The 17,024-nt window shown below is 48.2% G+C and overlaps 1 protein-coding gene across 1 annotated transcript in view; it reads right to left on the reverse strand.

The window, feature by feature from the left end:
* The window catches only part of Thbs2 (thrombospondin 2), a 29,156-nt gene extending 12,600 nt beyond the window's left edge, over positions 1-16,556 (reverse strand). The window contains exons 1-13 of the mRNA XM_036169279.1: positions 16,287-16,556; positions 13,623-13,771; positions 11,864-12,420; positions 9,923-10,007; positions 7,921-8,117; positions 6,291-6,431; positions 5,463-5,559; positions 3,804-3,974; positions 3,361-3,537; positions 2,377-2,550; positions 2,044-2,171; positions 1,815-1,967; positions 812-1,030 (exon numbers count right to left, since the gene is read on the reverse strand). Of these exons, the coding sequence (XP_036025172.1) occupies positions 812-1,030; positions 1,815-1,967; positions 2,044-2,171; positions 2,377-2,550; positions 3,361-3,537; positions 3,804-3,974; positions 5,463-5,559; positions 6,291-6,431; positions 7,921-8,117; positions 9,923-10,007; positions 11,864-12,420; positions 13,623-13,674 (2,151 nt within the window). The 5' untranslated portion in view covers positions 13,675-13,771; positions 16,287-16,556. The remainder of the gene's footprint in view (positions 1-811; positions 1,031-1,814; positions 1,968-2,043; positions 2,172-2,376; positions 2,551-3,360; positions 3,538-3,803; positions 3,975-5,462; positions 5,560-6,290; positions 6,432-7,920; positions 8,118-9,922; positions 10,008-11,863; positions 12,421-13,622; positions 13,772-16,286) is intronic.
* Between the last annotated feature and the right edge of the window lie 468 nt (positions 16,557-17,024).

A 17,024-nucleotide genomic window follows, 5' to 3' on the forward strand; every position in this document is an offset into this window, starting at 1 on the left:
AGGCTATGAAATAAGAAATTCCTGCACTAAAAATTCATCACTTTAAAACTTAAAATTAGGGTTAAACACACATATAATTATGTTTTTTAGTTGACTTTTTGGTGGGAAGCCTTTTAGTACTTTCACTTATAAAGTTACAGAGGCCCAACCTATATCAGCATCTCATGTAGTAGATCAAATGCTGACTCCCCAAACATGTCTTCACCCTGTGGCACACGTGTCTTTGAAAAGAAAAACATTTGATGGGATCTTGCTAAGTGATCCCAAGCAGCAGGACAGCTTGTCTGGGGTCATTTCAGCCTCCCACACACTGGGGCCAGGCATGGAGTCAGCCTGTCCACCCCACTGCTGATGGGCCCAGCAACCAGCAACAAGCACCATGAGTGTCTGCTGCTTTTCACAACAACCCCTAGGATGAAAAGAAACTGAAGGCAGAGGCCACCTGGGCTCAGTGTTTGAGGTGGACACCTGTGCACTCCACACATCAGACCCGAGTCCTCTTCACGCCTGCAGTCTCTAAGTAGGAGGTTCATGTGGAGTGTGGGAGGGAACAAGATAATTTGGAGTTTCTCACTGTTTAGATCATTGCTTCCAAATTGGTACAGTCTTTCTTGGCAGTGAATCCCTGAAGAGGACTGAGGGGCAGACCCTGACCCTGACTGAAGAGGACTGAGGGCAGACCCTTTCCCTGACTGAAGAGGACTGAGGGGCAGACCTTGACCCTGACTGAAGAGGCACTAAGGCATAGGTCCCTGACCCTGACTGCAGCACACAGTCCTAGCTCTTGGCCTGAGATACACGTGAGTCTCACCTTGATGCAGTGGTAGGTGGCATTGGTAGCGCACACCAGGTTGTTGTTGGGCCATCCATCCAGGTCTGAGTCCTCTCCACAGATGAGCCCATCTCCGGCATAGCCAGTCTGGCACTCACACTTGTACATGGGGTCACTGAAGTGCCCCAAGTAGATGCACTCCGCGTGCTTGTGGCAGTTGTGAGTCTTGTCCTTGCATGGATTTTCTGGCTCACACACCTGCAAGACCAGGGGTTGTAAGGACTACAGACAGAACGTAGTAGGAAAGAAGGTGGCCCTCTGTACCCCTGAGAATGCGGAGAGGCTCACTGTGAGAGGAAGTGGGGAGTGTGGCATCGTGCTGGGTTCTTAGAGTACCAATTCCACCAAAGTGGGTCTCTCAGCAAGCGGACTTGACTATTTTTTAGAGGTTATCTGAGCCAGATAGAATTCATTTCTGACCTTACCATGTGACAGCACTTGCCATGGCTTAGATGTGATCCCCAACAAATGTGTTAGAATCTGTATCCCAGTGTAGTGGCTCCAGGAAGTGAAGGTCATTAGAGGTTAGTTATCAGGATATCAATGCTGAATCTCTCTGTCTTTGTCTCTGTCTCTGTCTCTCTGTCTCTCTCTGGCTTCTGCCATACAATAACAATACAGAGACCTAAACTAGATGCCTGGTCCTCAGTCTGGGATTTCCAGTCTCCAAAACTGTGATAAATAAGTGTCTTGCCTTTATCCCTGCCCTACCTTGGGCATTCTGCTATATTATCCCAGAACTGACCAAGGTGTCATTGCTGCCCAGGAGTTCATAGGCCCTTTGCATGAAAACATGGATTCCATGTGTCAGCAGGAGACGCCCAAAATAAACAGAGCCTGAGAGGCCCCCATGAGGTAAGCTCTGTCTCCATTTGTCTCTCAGTGATGTTGCCCTTTCTCTTCCCTATCCCATCTCCACTTGCCTAGACTTGTCTGACTTTTTCAAGCCTTTAGGAACACAGGCAAGGCCAGCACCACTTACTTGTTTCTCTGTCTGAGCAGCCTCCAGGCCAACCCCAAAGGGCTGGTTCCCCTTGTAGCGTGGGGGACAAGGCAGGCAGTGGAAGCCAGGGTTGGTGTTGACACAGCGGGAAACTTTGTTGGTTGAGAAGCAGATTTCTGTGGCCACAGCACACTGTGAGGACAAATAGAAGTGAGCCTCTCTCCAGATTTCCACAGGAAACCCTGCTGCCCAAGGTGGAGGTACCAACCTCATCCAGGTCTTCACAGTGGGTGCCATTGCCCAGGAAGCCCACTGGGCAGGAGCCACAGGACCAGGACCCATCAGGGAAGCTGTTGCATTTAGCTCCAGGAAAACATGGGTTGGATAAGCACCCATCTGCATGGAGGATGGAGACAGAGCTATGACCAGATGCCACACACATATGCATTTGTAGACACACACACACACACACACACACACACACACACACACACACACATACAAGTGTGTATGCCCTGTTACACACCGGTCAGGCAGCTTCTTTCATACACACACACACACACACACACACACACACACACACACACGCCCTATTACTCACCAATAGGGCAGCTTCTCTTATTGCACATTTGATGCTCCTTCACATCCCCCACACAGTCCTTCCCACCATACTGGGGTTCTGGGCTGTTGCAAACACGTGTCCGTTCACGGATCCCTCCAGCACAGGTGACTGTGCAGGCTGACCAAGGGGACCAGGGGCTCCAACGGCCATCAACTGTAGAGAGAACCAGGAAAGGTGTCTGGGAGGAGAATGGAGAGCTGGATTTATGATTGGCCCTGGCAAGAGAAGAGGGGAGATATTCTGACTCTTGATATTCTGACTCTTCCAATGTAGGTGAAGAAACTGGTGTACAGGTGAAAAGGGAGGGGATGACCTACTGTGAATTTCCACAGCTATGATTCAGGGAGTGGCATTGATTACTGAATTTCTGATAGATTTCTTTGCCTCTGAAAGAAAATCCTTGCAATTGTTTATAGCCAGAAGCCTCGGTTTCCTTACTGAGCAAGGTCTCGAGGGTAGACCACCGTCCAGCCTGAAACACTTTGTGGGATTGATTCTTATTGCATTAGGCAAATAGGCAGTGAAGATCTGGGTAGATGTCCTGTTGCGGAAGCAATCCCCTGCATCCATGCACTGCAGAAGCCCAGCCTCCCTGGGGAGGTCCTGTATCTAAGCTGTGAGTCCCCTAATCTGCAACTTTGTAGCTCAGACAGCCCTGCCCTGAGACCTATTCTGATTATTTCCTGCTCCAGGTCCAAGCTTACAGTTCTGACTTACTTGTCCATAGATGACAATCTCTGTCCATTTGATTGATCTGTGCAAGGTACAGAGACACCAGGCTAACTCAGAGGTCAGGGTGGGCACTGACCTTAGCAAGAACAGCCACACCCTCACTGTTCAAGCCATGGGGGTTCTTGCTTTAGTGACCAGATTAAGCTTGAGTGGGCCTTGGTGACCAGCAGCCATCATAGAGTGATGTCCTGCTCAGGCAGGCCCTCACCACTTGCAGTATCATCTACTTACTTGGGCACGGTATACCCTGGCAGGCCTTGGTCTCTCGGCCACTGCCCTTGCAGTTCTTGCCACCCATTTGGGGCACTGGAGAGTTGCAGAGACGTATGCGGGTGACATTGCCAACTCCACAAGTCACAGAGCATGAAGACCAGGGTGACCAGTGACTCCAGCCGCCATTCTGCCGGACTGACGTAAAAACACAAGATGGTCGGTCAGTTTCTCAGGCTGTGACCCCAATTTGGGCAATCCCCAAATCTGCCTTCCCAGCCAATCCCTGTTTCCACTGAAGAGGGCAGGCAAAAGAACACCATCTCCACCCAGAAGAAATCTTCTCACTTGGCAAAAACCTTCCCTGAGGCCATAGCCTCCAGACACCAGCAAATAGCTGTTGTTGGCACACCCACGTGGAGAGCCATCCACCCTACCTTGGAGTACGGCAGGGGCATACTCACTTCTTGTATCACATTTGCCCAGGCTGCATGCCCTTGTCTGAATGGAGGGGCCCAGGCAGGTGTTGCTGGTGACATCACAAGACCGGCCTCTCTGCTGGGTCCCAGAGCCACAGGTGACAGAACATTCGGTCCATTCTGCCCATGGAGACCAGTCCTCATCACTGTCTGAAGCTAATCAAGAAAGCAAACATACACCTGAGGTTGGGCCCTCCCTCTTCACATGCTCTGGGGAAGTCAGGCACCATAACCATGTCGGGGCCGCTTTGGAGACTTCTTAAGAGGGAGGGGTTTGCAGGAGGGAGATTCTAAGGGCAGAGGCCCACCACCTGGGTGAGATCTTGGGTGCCTTCAAAGGGAAGAGCAAAGCACAGGGAAGAGGACACTGTCTGAGTGATAAAGACAGAGTAATCTAGATGTGTTTAGGGAAGCTGGTCCACAGAGTAGAGGAGATGGCTCCGAAAGAGAATGTCTATAGGAAGCATTTTCAGAGGTACCAAGAGGTCGTTTCTGCAAAGCGTCTGTTGACCCACACAAGGTAACAACATGTCAACCACTGGTTGAAATCACAGTTTGCATAATTTATTTCCAAACACTTTAAAGAAACTTCAATAAAAAAGACAATTTTCTTGAAGAAATCTTTCACAGGTACACAGGGTATGGTGTACCAGTGCTGGGGTCTGAGCTAAGGGTAAAGTACAGAGTAGGTCTCTTAGTGGGAGTCCTTTTGGGTGACGAAGGGAGGAAAGAAGAGCAGCTGGACAACACTGAGCACAGGCAGTCAAGCACCCAGGCTGGCTGCTATACTCTTGCCCTCACTGATACAGGGGAAGCAGTTTCAGGCACCCAGTACTGTGATAGTGGCATTGCTGTGTTGAGCAAGTAGCTGTGATTCTGGACACACACTGGAAGGAAAGACCAGGTTAAAACCTGACCAGAGGCATCCAGAACACTGGGGGATGGTGATCGGGTTGGAAGGGCTGCCCACCAGTGCAGGGAAGCCACGGTTGGGCATCACCCGGGGGCCAGATCCAGATCGTTGGCACAGGGATCCACAGACCACAGGGGATTCTGAGTGAGGCATGAAGCTGAGTCTATAAAGAGCAGCTCAGGCACTTCTAGAGTGCGTCAGAGCCTCCAGGACTCTGATGGCAGCCCAACTCCGTCTCCACAATGTCAGACCTCATAGAACTGGCTCCACCATAGTCCGATTCTGTGTCATCTGGACCATATCTCTGTAACTTGAATGCACCATTGAGTAACAGTCCTTGGGTTTTGTTTATTCACTGTATCGTGGGTTTCACAGCAACTGCTCAGTCTTCACTCAGCCTGGGTCTAGCTGCAGCTCCTCCTCACAGTGACTACTGACACAAGGGCCTTGTTCTTGGCCTGGGAGTTTGGTCCCTGCAGTATCACTAGGGGCCTCCTTGTCTGGGATGAGCCAGAACATAACAGCTGCAGGCACTTAATTTCTAGAGCTCTCAGTGGCTTCCTGGCCACTGACTAGCAGCTGAAGCAGGGCCATAGCCACCCCTCTGCTCCTCCTCCACTGTCTGCCTCTAGGAATCTGAGCCTCACCCTCCTCTAGTCAAACCATAAAACAAACAAACAGATGCAATCTCACTAGGTCTCACAACATGCTGGCCGCCGCAGGAGACTCACAGTGGGGACAGGATGGACAGCACTCTCCTTCCACAAAGGTCGGGTTGGCACAGGTTGCTGGTGAGCAAGTGATTTGATGGCACACTGTTTTAAATTTCTGAAAGAAGAGAAAAATATTTGGGGAAAAATTATTTAATGTAACAGACATCATCATGGGGGCTGGATGGGGAAAGATGGGCAAGATGGCTAGGGATTTTTCTGTCTATCAATCCTACTTCAAATATAGGGTTTGAGCAGGCCCAACGGGCACTCTGTGGGCACCAACACTCTGCCCTCCCACCGTGACCAGAGAGATGACAGCATCAGCTTTTGAGCCCTCTGGGTGGAGAAGAAGAATGACAGGACATTCCTAGATTCCCCAATGTCTGAGGCCAACACATGGACAGGGAACAATGAGAAGAGACTAAACCGTTTATACTTTCGTGATAATGACTAGGCTTCCCAGACGCCTCTGTGAGCATTGAGGCCCTGTCAGAAATGAGTGGGATCAAATACACACCATTGGAGGGCCGATACAGCTGCATTAACACTGTTTCTCTCCACATGGTAATTCGGGATAAGCCACCCCACCCGCTGGGTTGTGGTTTGTTTATGCTTAGCACAACGAGGTCATTAAATTGTTGCATTTGTATTACATTAAAAGTTACATTTGTGTTCACTTCCCTGTCTAAGGCTCCAGTGCTGAGCCTTCCACGTATCTAAACATCTTTTATACACATGTGCTGAACAAGTCATTGCCAGCCATTAGGATCTGCATATGTCAATTTGAACACGCCTCCCCTGTGCAGAGCATTTCTGCCTGCAGGAGAACTTGTCTCTGGAACTCACCTTGCAGGTACATGTGGTACAGCTGTCTACGACCCACGTTTCATTTTCTGCAAAGATTCGGCCTTCCTGCACACAGGCTGACATGTTCCTTGTCTTCAGAGGGCCCCCAATGAGCTCCAAAAGGAACTGGTTATCGTTGGACTGGAAATCAAGGTGAGAGTTGGGATAAGAATTTAATGTCTGTCTTCCATTGAGGAGCTTAGGTCAAGCACCGTAACCTCCAGGCGTAGATGTAACTCTGCAGGAGGATGCCGAAGCTCAGTAAAGACAGATGCTACTGCAAAACCACAAGAACTTCTGCAACAAAGACCATATCGCAGAACTCGGATACACACACTGTCTGTCACCATGGCCTCCCTACCTCTTCTCTGCTCACAGCTAACATCCAACACACAGACATGCATAGGAGCTGCCCCCTCAACTCCTGGGCTGGCCATGCATCAAAAACTACAGTTGTGCACAGTGGGCAGAGGTCAGGGGTGCATTCACCCACTCTTCCGTTTGTTCAGCAGATAGGATATAACAGATGTGCAAGGACACACTAGCAAGGAAGAAGACAGTCACAATACTGGCCACCTGGACATTCTACCAGGAAAAAAGAGGTAAAATGTGAAAACCAGATGAACCTGCACAAAAGGCCACCAAATATGTACATAGTTGCCTTGGTTGTACTAGAACTCTGTCGGTTCCCCCAAGGTGTAATATCTGAACTTGGGATAACAGGCTCTGGGGATCAGATGAGTGTCTTGAGCCTTCTACTACAAATAGACACAGAAACACATCACCCCTGTGGCTTTGTGCAGCTTTGGGGGTTCACCTGTTTCCTTGACCTCTGACCTCATGTTAAGTAACCTGGACCTGGAATATATTTCAGTTGTAGGGAAGCTGCCAGGTCATCTGGCAAGTCAGCCAGGACCATCACTGTGCTCCGAGCCTCAGCATTTCCTGGTTTACCAATGAATTAAATGATGCCAGCTAGGGACCCTGACTAAGAGGGGAACTGAACAGAAGCCTCTGCACAGGCCTTGGCATGGCACTTTCTCCCCCAGCAATAGAGGAGCCTTTCAGGAAGTATTTGTGTGGGGCTCTCCCTGTCCCTCTCTGCTTCTCATGATTTTATGGGTGTCACAAGGCACTGCAGCCAGGAGAGACTACAACTCTCATCTCCCTCTTCAGAGCCAGAAAACACCCACTCTGGAGTGTGAGACTCTGTGCCCTGCTTCTGCACACTTTGAGACACACACATTCAGCCTTAAAAACTGTAGGGCTGCAATATTCCTCAAGCCCATAGGCTATTCCTCTCAATACTCAGCCCTTCTCATAAAATGTCTTCTTCTTCATAGATGTCTTGCATTCTCTGGGAGATGCACATAGATGTCTTGCATTCTCAGAAGCACAGATTTGTTATGGAGAACTTGTGTCCCCTGACTGGGTTGTTATTTGCAGTACTTCCTTGTATCTCTCTCTCTCTCCTCTCACTAACTTTGTGGTAGACCAGCGTCCTGAAGGGCCTGACCTGGATAGCCTCTTAATGTGGCTTTCTAATCAGAGTTTCTCCAAGGCAAATGACAGACTACCCTCTGTTCCCACAACCCTCTCTTGCCAGCGCTACCATCTACCAGGTACTCACCACTTTCTCCAGGTTCCTGCTCAGCTGGTTCACCATGACATGCAATCCAGACAGCTCGTTCATCATGTTGCTCAGCTCCTCACAGGAGTGCGTACACACTTCCTGTGTCTTCTCCACACCCTGGTCCACCAGGTCTGTGGTGATGTGAGGACTCAGGTGGAGTGTCTCTGTATGCTCACTGATGGTGTTGACTTCAGCTAAGGGGGAGAGAGCACGGTCAGTGGGGCACAGGCTCTGAGATGGTAGACCTGCCACTGTGAGCTGGCACCCACTGATGTAGTCAGTGAAGCACAGCCCCTGAGATGTCACCTCTGTACCCACAAAACTCCATGCTCTCTTGGAGTGGCCACATGCTAAATTGTATCCACCAACACAAGGACATTTGGTGACAACTGCTTGACAAGAGGAACCAGTCCCACTTTGCATGCCTATATGGTATACATACAGAGGTCCAGCCTAGCAACAGAGAAAGGCAGAGCATGGCAATGGGAGACGAGTAATTTGTAATGCAGGGTCATTTGTATTGCATCACACACCTCAATAAAACCAAGTTGAGGGACAGAACCTTGTCCTCATCCTTAACCCCAAGTCTATTCCTCCAATGTGTAGTCTATATTCTTACCCCTCCCCTTCACCCTTCCCCTTTCAACCTGAGTGCCCATTCTTGGGGCTTCCTTTCAGAATAAAAGCCAACTCAGGTACCTTCATACCAGAAACACACACCTCCAGGAAACAGTTTTCCCTCCACACAGCATGCTCTGCCGCCCAGTGGCTCCTCGGAAAGAAGGTAGCCCTGGGCCAATCACAGAGAGTCTGCCTGGATCATGCATTTATAGACCCCATCAAGTTGCTTTGAGACAACTCCAAAAACAGAATCATCCTCAGTTAATCCAGAGCCAAGGAATCCAAGGAAGGGAGACCTCCAGGGATGGAAGAAGGAATGACAGGCATACAGCCCACAACTGAGTGTTTATTACTTGGGCTCAAACCCTTGTTGCAATTCACATGGCTCCTGGAAGCCCCTTATAGCCAGTGTGCCATTAGCCATAAAAGGCTATGCTAATATAAGTACCTGTATAACCAAGTAGACAGGGACACTCTTAAACAGACTTTGAGTAGATTTAATACAGCATTTATTTTCATTTATGTTTTTAAAATCTTTATCTAAGATAATTTTCCTATCTTAGAATTAAGCAAAATAAATGAATTTGTGCCTTTGCTCACCCCTGCCTCTGCCATGGGTGGGTTTGGGCTGACAACAGACAAATGTTTGAGCCACTCTATACCTCCCACATCTACAGCAGTTTCTGCAACTGTGAAATTGAAATATCTTAGCCTTGAAACAGAGACATTCTCATTTGAACAGACATCAAAGAAGCCACACTATGAGACCAGGCTCCTGAGCTCACTTTCCAAAGGACTGGAATCTTCAAGTCTGACATGATCAGTGGAGGAGAATGGGAGTCTCCGCCAGGCTCAAGCTCTGAGTGGAGAGCTCACAGTGGGTCCTGACATAGGGATGAAAGTGCATAAACCCAGTAAGTCCATCCTTACACCCCATCTTAAGAGAAAAGATTTCAATTTCTGTGTAAGTCCATTTTGTTAAGAAGGCTCAGAACTTCCAGAAATTTTAATTTTATATTAAGTTTTAATTAAATATAAACTTGCTTTTAATAGTTCTGTGTAGTTGTTGACTTGTAACTCAGAGCACTAAATATCCTGTTGAAGGAGGCTACAAGTTTAATGTGTTCAGAAGCCATGAAAAGTGTGAATAGTTTTGATCATGGACTGGACTATCTCTCCAGAACCCCCAACATTGGATTATTATTCTTAAATTATATTCAGAATCGATTCTTGACAATTTATCGTTTTCAAGGACTAAGAAGTTCAAGCCAGCCAGCAAACTCACCTGCTTGACCCAAATCCCAGCAAGGCACATACACATGGTCCAGCAATAACCCACCAGGAAAGAACAGAAACTCCTTGACCAGAGCTCACCCACCTCCGCGGCTGTGTTGACAGCCTTTCTTGCTTAGGATATCTTCTACAGAATCTGCAAACACGAGATGGACGTTCTGCAGCAAGCCCTAGAAGGAGACAGAGGAACAGAACTTTATCTTGATGGAAGCTGATAACACTTTATAGGTGCAGAATAGAAGATTCCAGTAGCACTGGGTCACCTCTGCTTTATCCAATATGTCTGAGATCTCTTTATATCAGCTCCCCTATTCCTGCTACTTTGAAAATACTTGGAGCTAGTCTGTACCTCCCATATCTATACAGGGACGTATACACACACACACACACACACACACACACACACACACACACACATGTGCACATACATGCACACACACAAAGGTTTAACATAACAAATTTTCTAGCTAGGAGAAAATTAACCTTAGAAAAAAATGAGGGAGGCCTGGGGATAGGTGACTTTTACCCCTTGTATGCTCCCAGGTAGACATGCTGGGATATTTCCTCACATGGAACTGGAATGCTTTGTATTTGTTTGTAATTCAAGTCTCAGAAACATCTGCTGGTGCAGACAAGGTGGCCCTGGGTCACACCAGGAGAAGAGAACTAATGATGTAACATAAATGGGTCAGTCAGACAGCCATGGCCATGCCTGAAAACGTGTGCACATCAAGGTCTTTTACTCCAATAACTAAGCTTCGACAGACATTCATTTCCACAAATAAGGGCATGCCTGCAAGAGAGCAATGTTCAGACATCCCTTAACCTGCCATGAAAGAGGAATGTATATGCTCATCAGAAGATGAACCCTCATAAGCTGAAAGTCTGTTTAGCACACTTTACCTAGAACAACCCTTGGTTGTTCTCTGTGGTTATGGACCAACCAGGAGCTGTGGCTTGCCTCTGCTCAGCATGGAAAGGGAGGACCAGAGTGCAGTATTCATGGACCACAGAGAGTCAAAACACAGAGCCTCAGTACGACCCCTTGATCAGTGGATAATCTTAATGTCAGGGAAAAGATGGACAAACCCTAAGACAGCCATTATAATTGGGGGTGTCAGTGTGGACCTGGCATTGCAGGTTCTGAGTTCTCAGCTTTGGAAGGATTCTAACTTCTTTAGCCACAGTGAGGGGACAGGGAGGTATTCGCTCGCAAAGCAGCAACGTTTCTTTGAGGAACTCAGTTTCTCTTTAGTGCCCTCATCACTTCACTCTAGAGCAAGGCCTAAGCTATGGCTTCAGGCCTAATTAAGTAAACTGGAGTTTCTGGAACATGAGGATTCCTGCCCTCAACACTTGACTAAGGCATCCACAAGCAATATACCTGTGACACAGCTCTGCTGTGTATTCTATGCATGCTCAGTTGATTTCGTCTTATGAATAGGCACTGTGTGTTTGTGTATAGGTGTGCAGAGGTGTGATGCACATGTGTGTGTGCAGGTTCTTATGTGTCCTTTGTATGTATGTAATTCTATACGTCAGTATTAGTATTATACTTATGAGTGCAAGTGTGAGTGTCTGTTGTGTGCACACATACGTAAATGTGTGTAGGTGTGAAGGTAGGCATGTTGTACATGCTTCTGCACACTTGTGCAATGAGTGTGTGGTGTGTTCACATAGTGTCTAAGCAAGTGTATTGTACAAGTGTGCACCTGTGGTAGATATATAAGTGTGTGTAGTGTCAATACACCTGTGTGATAAGTTCACACTCTAGAGTGTGCATGTGTATGCATATCATATAAGTATAGGAGTCACACAACTGAGCATGTGTGATATGTATGAATACATATGCAGTATGTGCAGGTGTGTAGAGTGTGCACACACATGCCACACACATGCCACATAAATGCTTCATGTTTCTCCAAGGCAAGATTACACCTTTCCAACACAAAAGCTACACTGAGTTGCCCCATGCTGTGGGCTCCCAGCAAAGCTCTGTCATATGGCTGCCATGCTGCACACGCACCCTGAAGTGACTCTCTCGGGATGCGCCTTTGGCCACATACATCCTGCTTCTGTCTGCTTCCAGGTGCTCATAGAATGGTTCTTCCAGGGTGACACTGTCAATGAGATCACACCCCACATACAAGCTAAAGGTGTCGCTGGCCACTTGCACAGTCACATTCCGCCACTGGGAGTCAGCCAGGCCCACATCCTCCAGGAAGTTGGTATGTTGGGTGCCTTCTACCCAGTAGTTGAGGTCCAAGGTGTCCCCTGGGCCATTGGACACAATCTCAAACTGCCTCAGGGAGGTACTGGGGCCTTCCAACACCAGGAGTGTGCCCCGAGACTTGCGGTCCTGCTTCAGCTGGGCTGTAAGGAAGAAGCCCTCCTTTCTCCTTGCAAGTTTGACAATCCTGATGAGGTCGTCTGTCTTCACTGGGGGGATGTAGTCAAACCGTACAAAACGGTATGCAGGCACCCCAGGGTCAGGCCCTCGGAACTGCTTGGCACCAATGGTCTTCCGGTTAATGTTGCTGATGCTGAAAAGGTCAAATGAAGTGTCTTCGTCCTGGTCACCAGCTGCCAAAGGGAACCACAGAGGAACAGTTACTACAGGCTGCAGGTGAGGCTTTCTGGAAGCTGACTCTCCGGAGAGTCACAAGCTCTCAAGGGCTCCTCCCTTGTGACATCTCAGTCTTCCACCCTGGCTGAGCCATAGCAGGATCCCCACAATGCTGTAGGCTGGCTTTCTCCAGGGCTACAGTGCAGAAAGTGTTCTGTGCCTTCCCCAAACCCAGAACATGGCTTCTTCCATAAACAACAGCACTGTGACACCTGCCCAAATCTCACCCCAGACCAGGCCTTTGAATTCCAACTCCTGATCCCTGTTGTTCTTTGTCCTAGATTTGGGCTGAGCACAGCCTCCCCTCCATCATGTGACTGGGGGAGAGGGAGGCTGAAAAAAGAGGACCTTTGGCTTTTGACTGTGGGATTTGAGGGTACACTAAATCCTATGTTGCATTCTTGGGATGAGATTCTGCCTTAAACAGATGGTGTAGACATCTTTTCACTTCTACAAAAACACCTTTAATGAATAATAACTATCGTGCAGTGTGGGTCAGAACCTGAGACAGCAATGGACCTCATGACTCTCAGCGAGTGGTTTGAAGTCACTGTCCAGCTGCCAATGAGAAAAATCACCAGATCTCATCAAAATTAGAACAGGTTCGATGATTCAAAAGAATACGTTGCCTAGAAAGCTAAAACAAAGCATAACATCTCATCAAGTGTCCCAAAACTGAAAACAAAGTAAACTGCTGCTTCTAGAAGCACAAGTATTATCATTTTTAATAAAGATATTGACAGTGCCACAACTAAAATAATTAGAATCTGTGATGATTGCTACTAACAATGGCAGTCCAAGTTTTATAAATTACAAGTTATTTTATAAATTATAGTACTGCACAAAGGCCAAGCTATGTGAAGCAAGTACCTCACTACTAACTGTGGTTCACTTATCTCCACTCTTAGACAGTATCTCCATGCTATACAGACTCAAAAGTCGATTTTTTTTTTTTTGAGCAGAGGATCGAACCCAGGGCCTTGCGCTTGCTAGGCAAGCACTCTACCACTGAGCTAAATCTTTACCCAACCCCGATGAATTTTTTATTTACAAGCATATTAAGAAAACTTCATTGCAAGATGCAGACCACAAGATGCTCTCTGGTCTCTTGCCTGCAGCTAAGCAACGCTGCAGAGTCAAGGGTTATGTCCATACTCACCGTAAGCTCTTGGCCCCAAGCCCAGAGCCAGCAGGGCCAGTGCCCAAAGCATCCTGTCTCCACCCGTGACACTTAGGAGAGAACCAGTCTCGTGGGTGTTGAGTGCACAGCTGCAGCCTGAGTCTCACCAGAAAGTTTGCTCACGTGACCTTTGGGGAAAAAAAAAAAAAACAGTTTTCACACAAAAATCAGAAGCAAATGTGTCCATGGGACGCAGAACTCTAGAGTAGAAACTTCCTTTCCAGCTAGCTTCTTCTAACTGCTGCTAGCAGTTATCTCACTTCTTCCCCTGACACTGAGGTGATGGGGTTCTAAGCACTCTTGCTGCGTAGTTACCATAACAACTTGGGGTTCCTGTTGCTGAGCCCATGCCTCCTGCTCTTCAGAGGAACAAATGGGGCTGTCAGAGCACTGTTTCCCTGAGGGACTCTGCCAAGACTTAGGTCCAGGAGAGCTGGACCCAGGCAAATATCCTGTGGGCTGGGAAGACCCTGGAAAATCATTTTGCATAAATGTCCATGAAACACCAGTTCTGCATAACTTAATTAAACACAATCAATACTAACTGCAGTTCAAAATTAGGAATAAACTCAGTGTAATTTCTTAGGACGAGCAGAAGCTTTTACTCTGGGGATTTTACTCCACTTTTCTAGTCTCCTGCAGGCCTGTTTTTCCATTCTCAGGGATTCTGAGTTGGCTCACTGGACTCTGGATCAGAAGTCAGGAGGCCTGGCTTGAAGCCCAGCTCCTCGGCTCCTGCTCCGTTAACTCCTTATGGGCTTCCCTGTGCCCGGGTCTCAGCTCCCCGTCCAAGAGGAGTATGGGACGATGGCCCAGGCTCTGTTCCTTGTCATACCCTGCTTTGTAGAAACTGACCCATACAGTATAGTTCCTCATCCCTGTTAGATAGCTAAAATGGCCTAGCTTCTCATTGATGTGGACACCTAAGCAGCCCTACTCCCCCCCCCCCCCCCCCGCCACAGAACACTTTGGTAAGCTGGAAACAGTGCCCTCCACAGAGGGTAAGTTTCCTCTCCAGAGGAAGGCAATGAGACAGCAACCTCAGTCTCCTAAAGCCTGGTCTTGATCCCCACAGCACGGTCCCATGTTCATCTAGAGAGCACTAGATCCTGTTGTAGGAGGCAGCCAAGCACACCATCCCACCTGAGCCCTTAACATCAGCTTGTCCACCCAGGCAATCCTTTTATCCTCTAACTCAGTTTCCTTGTCTGTGGCTCAAAAACATTTACTCTTAAAATGTCTGCCCAGCTGGGTGTTAGAGAGAGACCCTATGCAGAGATGAATATCCACCAGGCTCTTTGAGGCTTAGCAAGCCTGCCTGCAGTAGACCTGGGGCTCTGGAGACCAAGTCCTGAGGTGGCATTTTTTTCCTGAAAATTCAAGAGTAGGGTACACCTTGCCAGGTACTTAAAACAGTACTGAGACCCCTGAGAAATTTGAGAATCTCAGTTGAGTCCACATCTGAAGGCTGCAGCCTGACCTATCCTTGAATCCCTAATCGAGTATGTGCCACAGGACATCTGCCCTTGAACCCCCATCCCCAAATTTCACCCCTAAGGACAGTTAAAAGATGCCCGCAAAGGTAAGCTCCATCTCAAAATGACATTTTGCCCAGCTTACATGCATGCACAAGCTGAGTACATTAAACTGTGTTTTGATAAAAATCAACCTCAATCAGGAGTGTCACAAATAATCAGCAGTCGTTCATACATTCCCATCTCATGTTGCTGCCTTCCCCAAACGTGACAAAGGAGGGAAGGGGATCCGGTACTGGAACAAGCTTCCTGGCAGCCTATGCAATTGCATCCTAGCTCCACGGGCACTAGGCGCGCGCGCACGCGCGCGCGCACACACACACACACACACACACACACACACTATTCCCCTGAGCCCAAGAGCCTCTTCTCTGACCTCAAGTCCACACCGCAGACTTATGGACAGACAGACGTTCGTGAAAGTTTTCTGCAACAGGGTATTATCACATCTTATATGGGTCTTAGACAATTTCATCTCACAGGAACAGTCAAAGTGAAAATGCCCATGCTGGGTGGTCTCTGCCCCTCCAACACCCATTGCTCTCCCTCCCCTCCCCCCTCCCTCCCTCCCCTCTCCCTCCCCACTAGACTATTTCTTTTAGCTGCCCCAGCCCACCAGCTCTTTCTGCAGATTACCCAAGCAGCAACGCCCGCAGCCCACCCCACCATACATTATAATGACAGCGACACTTTGTTCAGCTGCTACTAATGTTTAGAGTTAGGATCGCTCTAATCCCTCTGCTTATTTTCACATTTCCAAGGGATCCTTGGACATTCCCTTCTCTGGTTCCTCCTCTACAACAAACTTCAATGTAGAAACTTCTTATTTTGAAGCAGAAAATGACAGTGCTTCCCCTCAGCATCCTAGGAATGAAGCCAGCCAGACCCTAACCTCACTGGATCCTGTGGTGTGAGACCCTGGGGCCAAGACAGCAGTGACTGTTCCTGTCAGGTCCCTAAACTGTGCAGGGCAAAGCTTGGGTGAGGAAGCCACTCTTAAAAGTGTGGGAGGGTACAGCTGCACTTTCCCCCTTCAGCCTCCTGGAAACCACAAGCCTATTCGGAAAAATCACAGCCCAATGAAATGTCTTAGAAATGAAAAAGGTACCTGGTGTGTTTGAAAATGAATGATGACCGACGTCAGTGTTCTAAGTCTGTCCTGAGGAGTGACCTGGCCAGGAAGGCTTCAGACAGCAGAGGCTTTTGCTGCCTCCAGGCAGTGACCGGCTCCTTTATACGCCCTTTCCCCAAGAGGCCTGTCAATCAGACACACGCGGAGGCACGTTTAATTCATTCTTTCGAAGGAGTGTCATAATTCCTCCTCTGGTCTCACCATTTGCTCAGGGTACCTGGTGTCCCAGGCCAAATCCAGCCCCTCTGAGCTGATGCCCCTCCTACATGTCCACCCAGGCTTTCCAGACAGGGGCCCGGGGAGGAGCCAGACAAGAAGGGTAGGCAGGGACTCACTTTTCCTGTCTTCTCTCAGGAAATAAAATGCTATAAATAAAACCAGCAAGATTGGCTGGGACTCCCCACTTTGCTGAGGAGAAAAAAAAAAAGCCAATTCTATGTTTAAATGTGTTTCAAATTACCCAATGTGATACTGGTCTTTCTAAATCAAGTGAGTGGCAACCAAGACAGGGAAGAGACAGTAAGTTCACTACTGTGCTGGGACACTTACTCTGTTCAAAGGATTGATTTTGTCATATGCAAGAAGAATTTCCTGTAAAAGAGAGCCCACCAATTTTCTCTCTGATCCTGGGAAGTAGCCCTGCTTCTGGGAGAACAGATTTTTATCTAAACTCACTTCCTCTGTTCAGTCAGAACCCGGCAACCCTGTATGACC

Source organism: Onychomys torridus, chromosome 19 (assembly GCF_903995425.1).
Source record: "Onychomys torridus chromosome 19, mOncTor1.1, whole genome shotgun sequence".
NCBI lineage: Eukaryota > Metazoa > Chordata > Mammalia > Rodentia > Cricetidae > Onychomys > Onychomys torridus.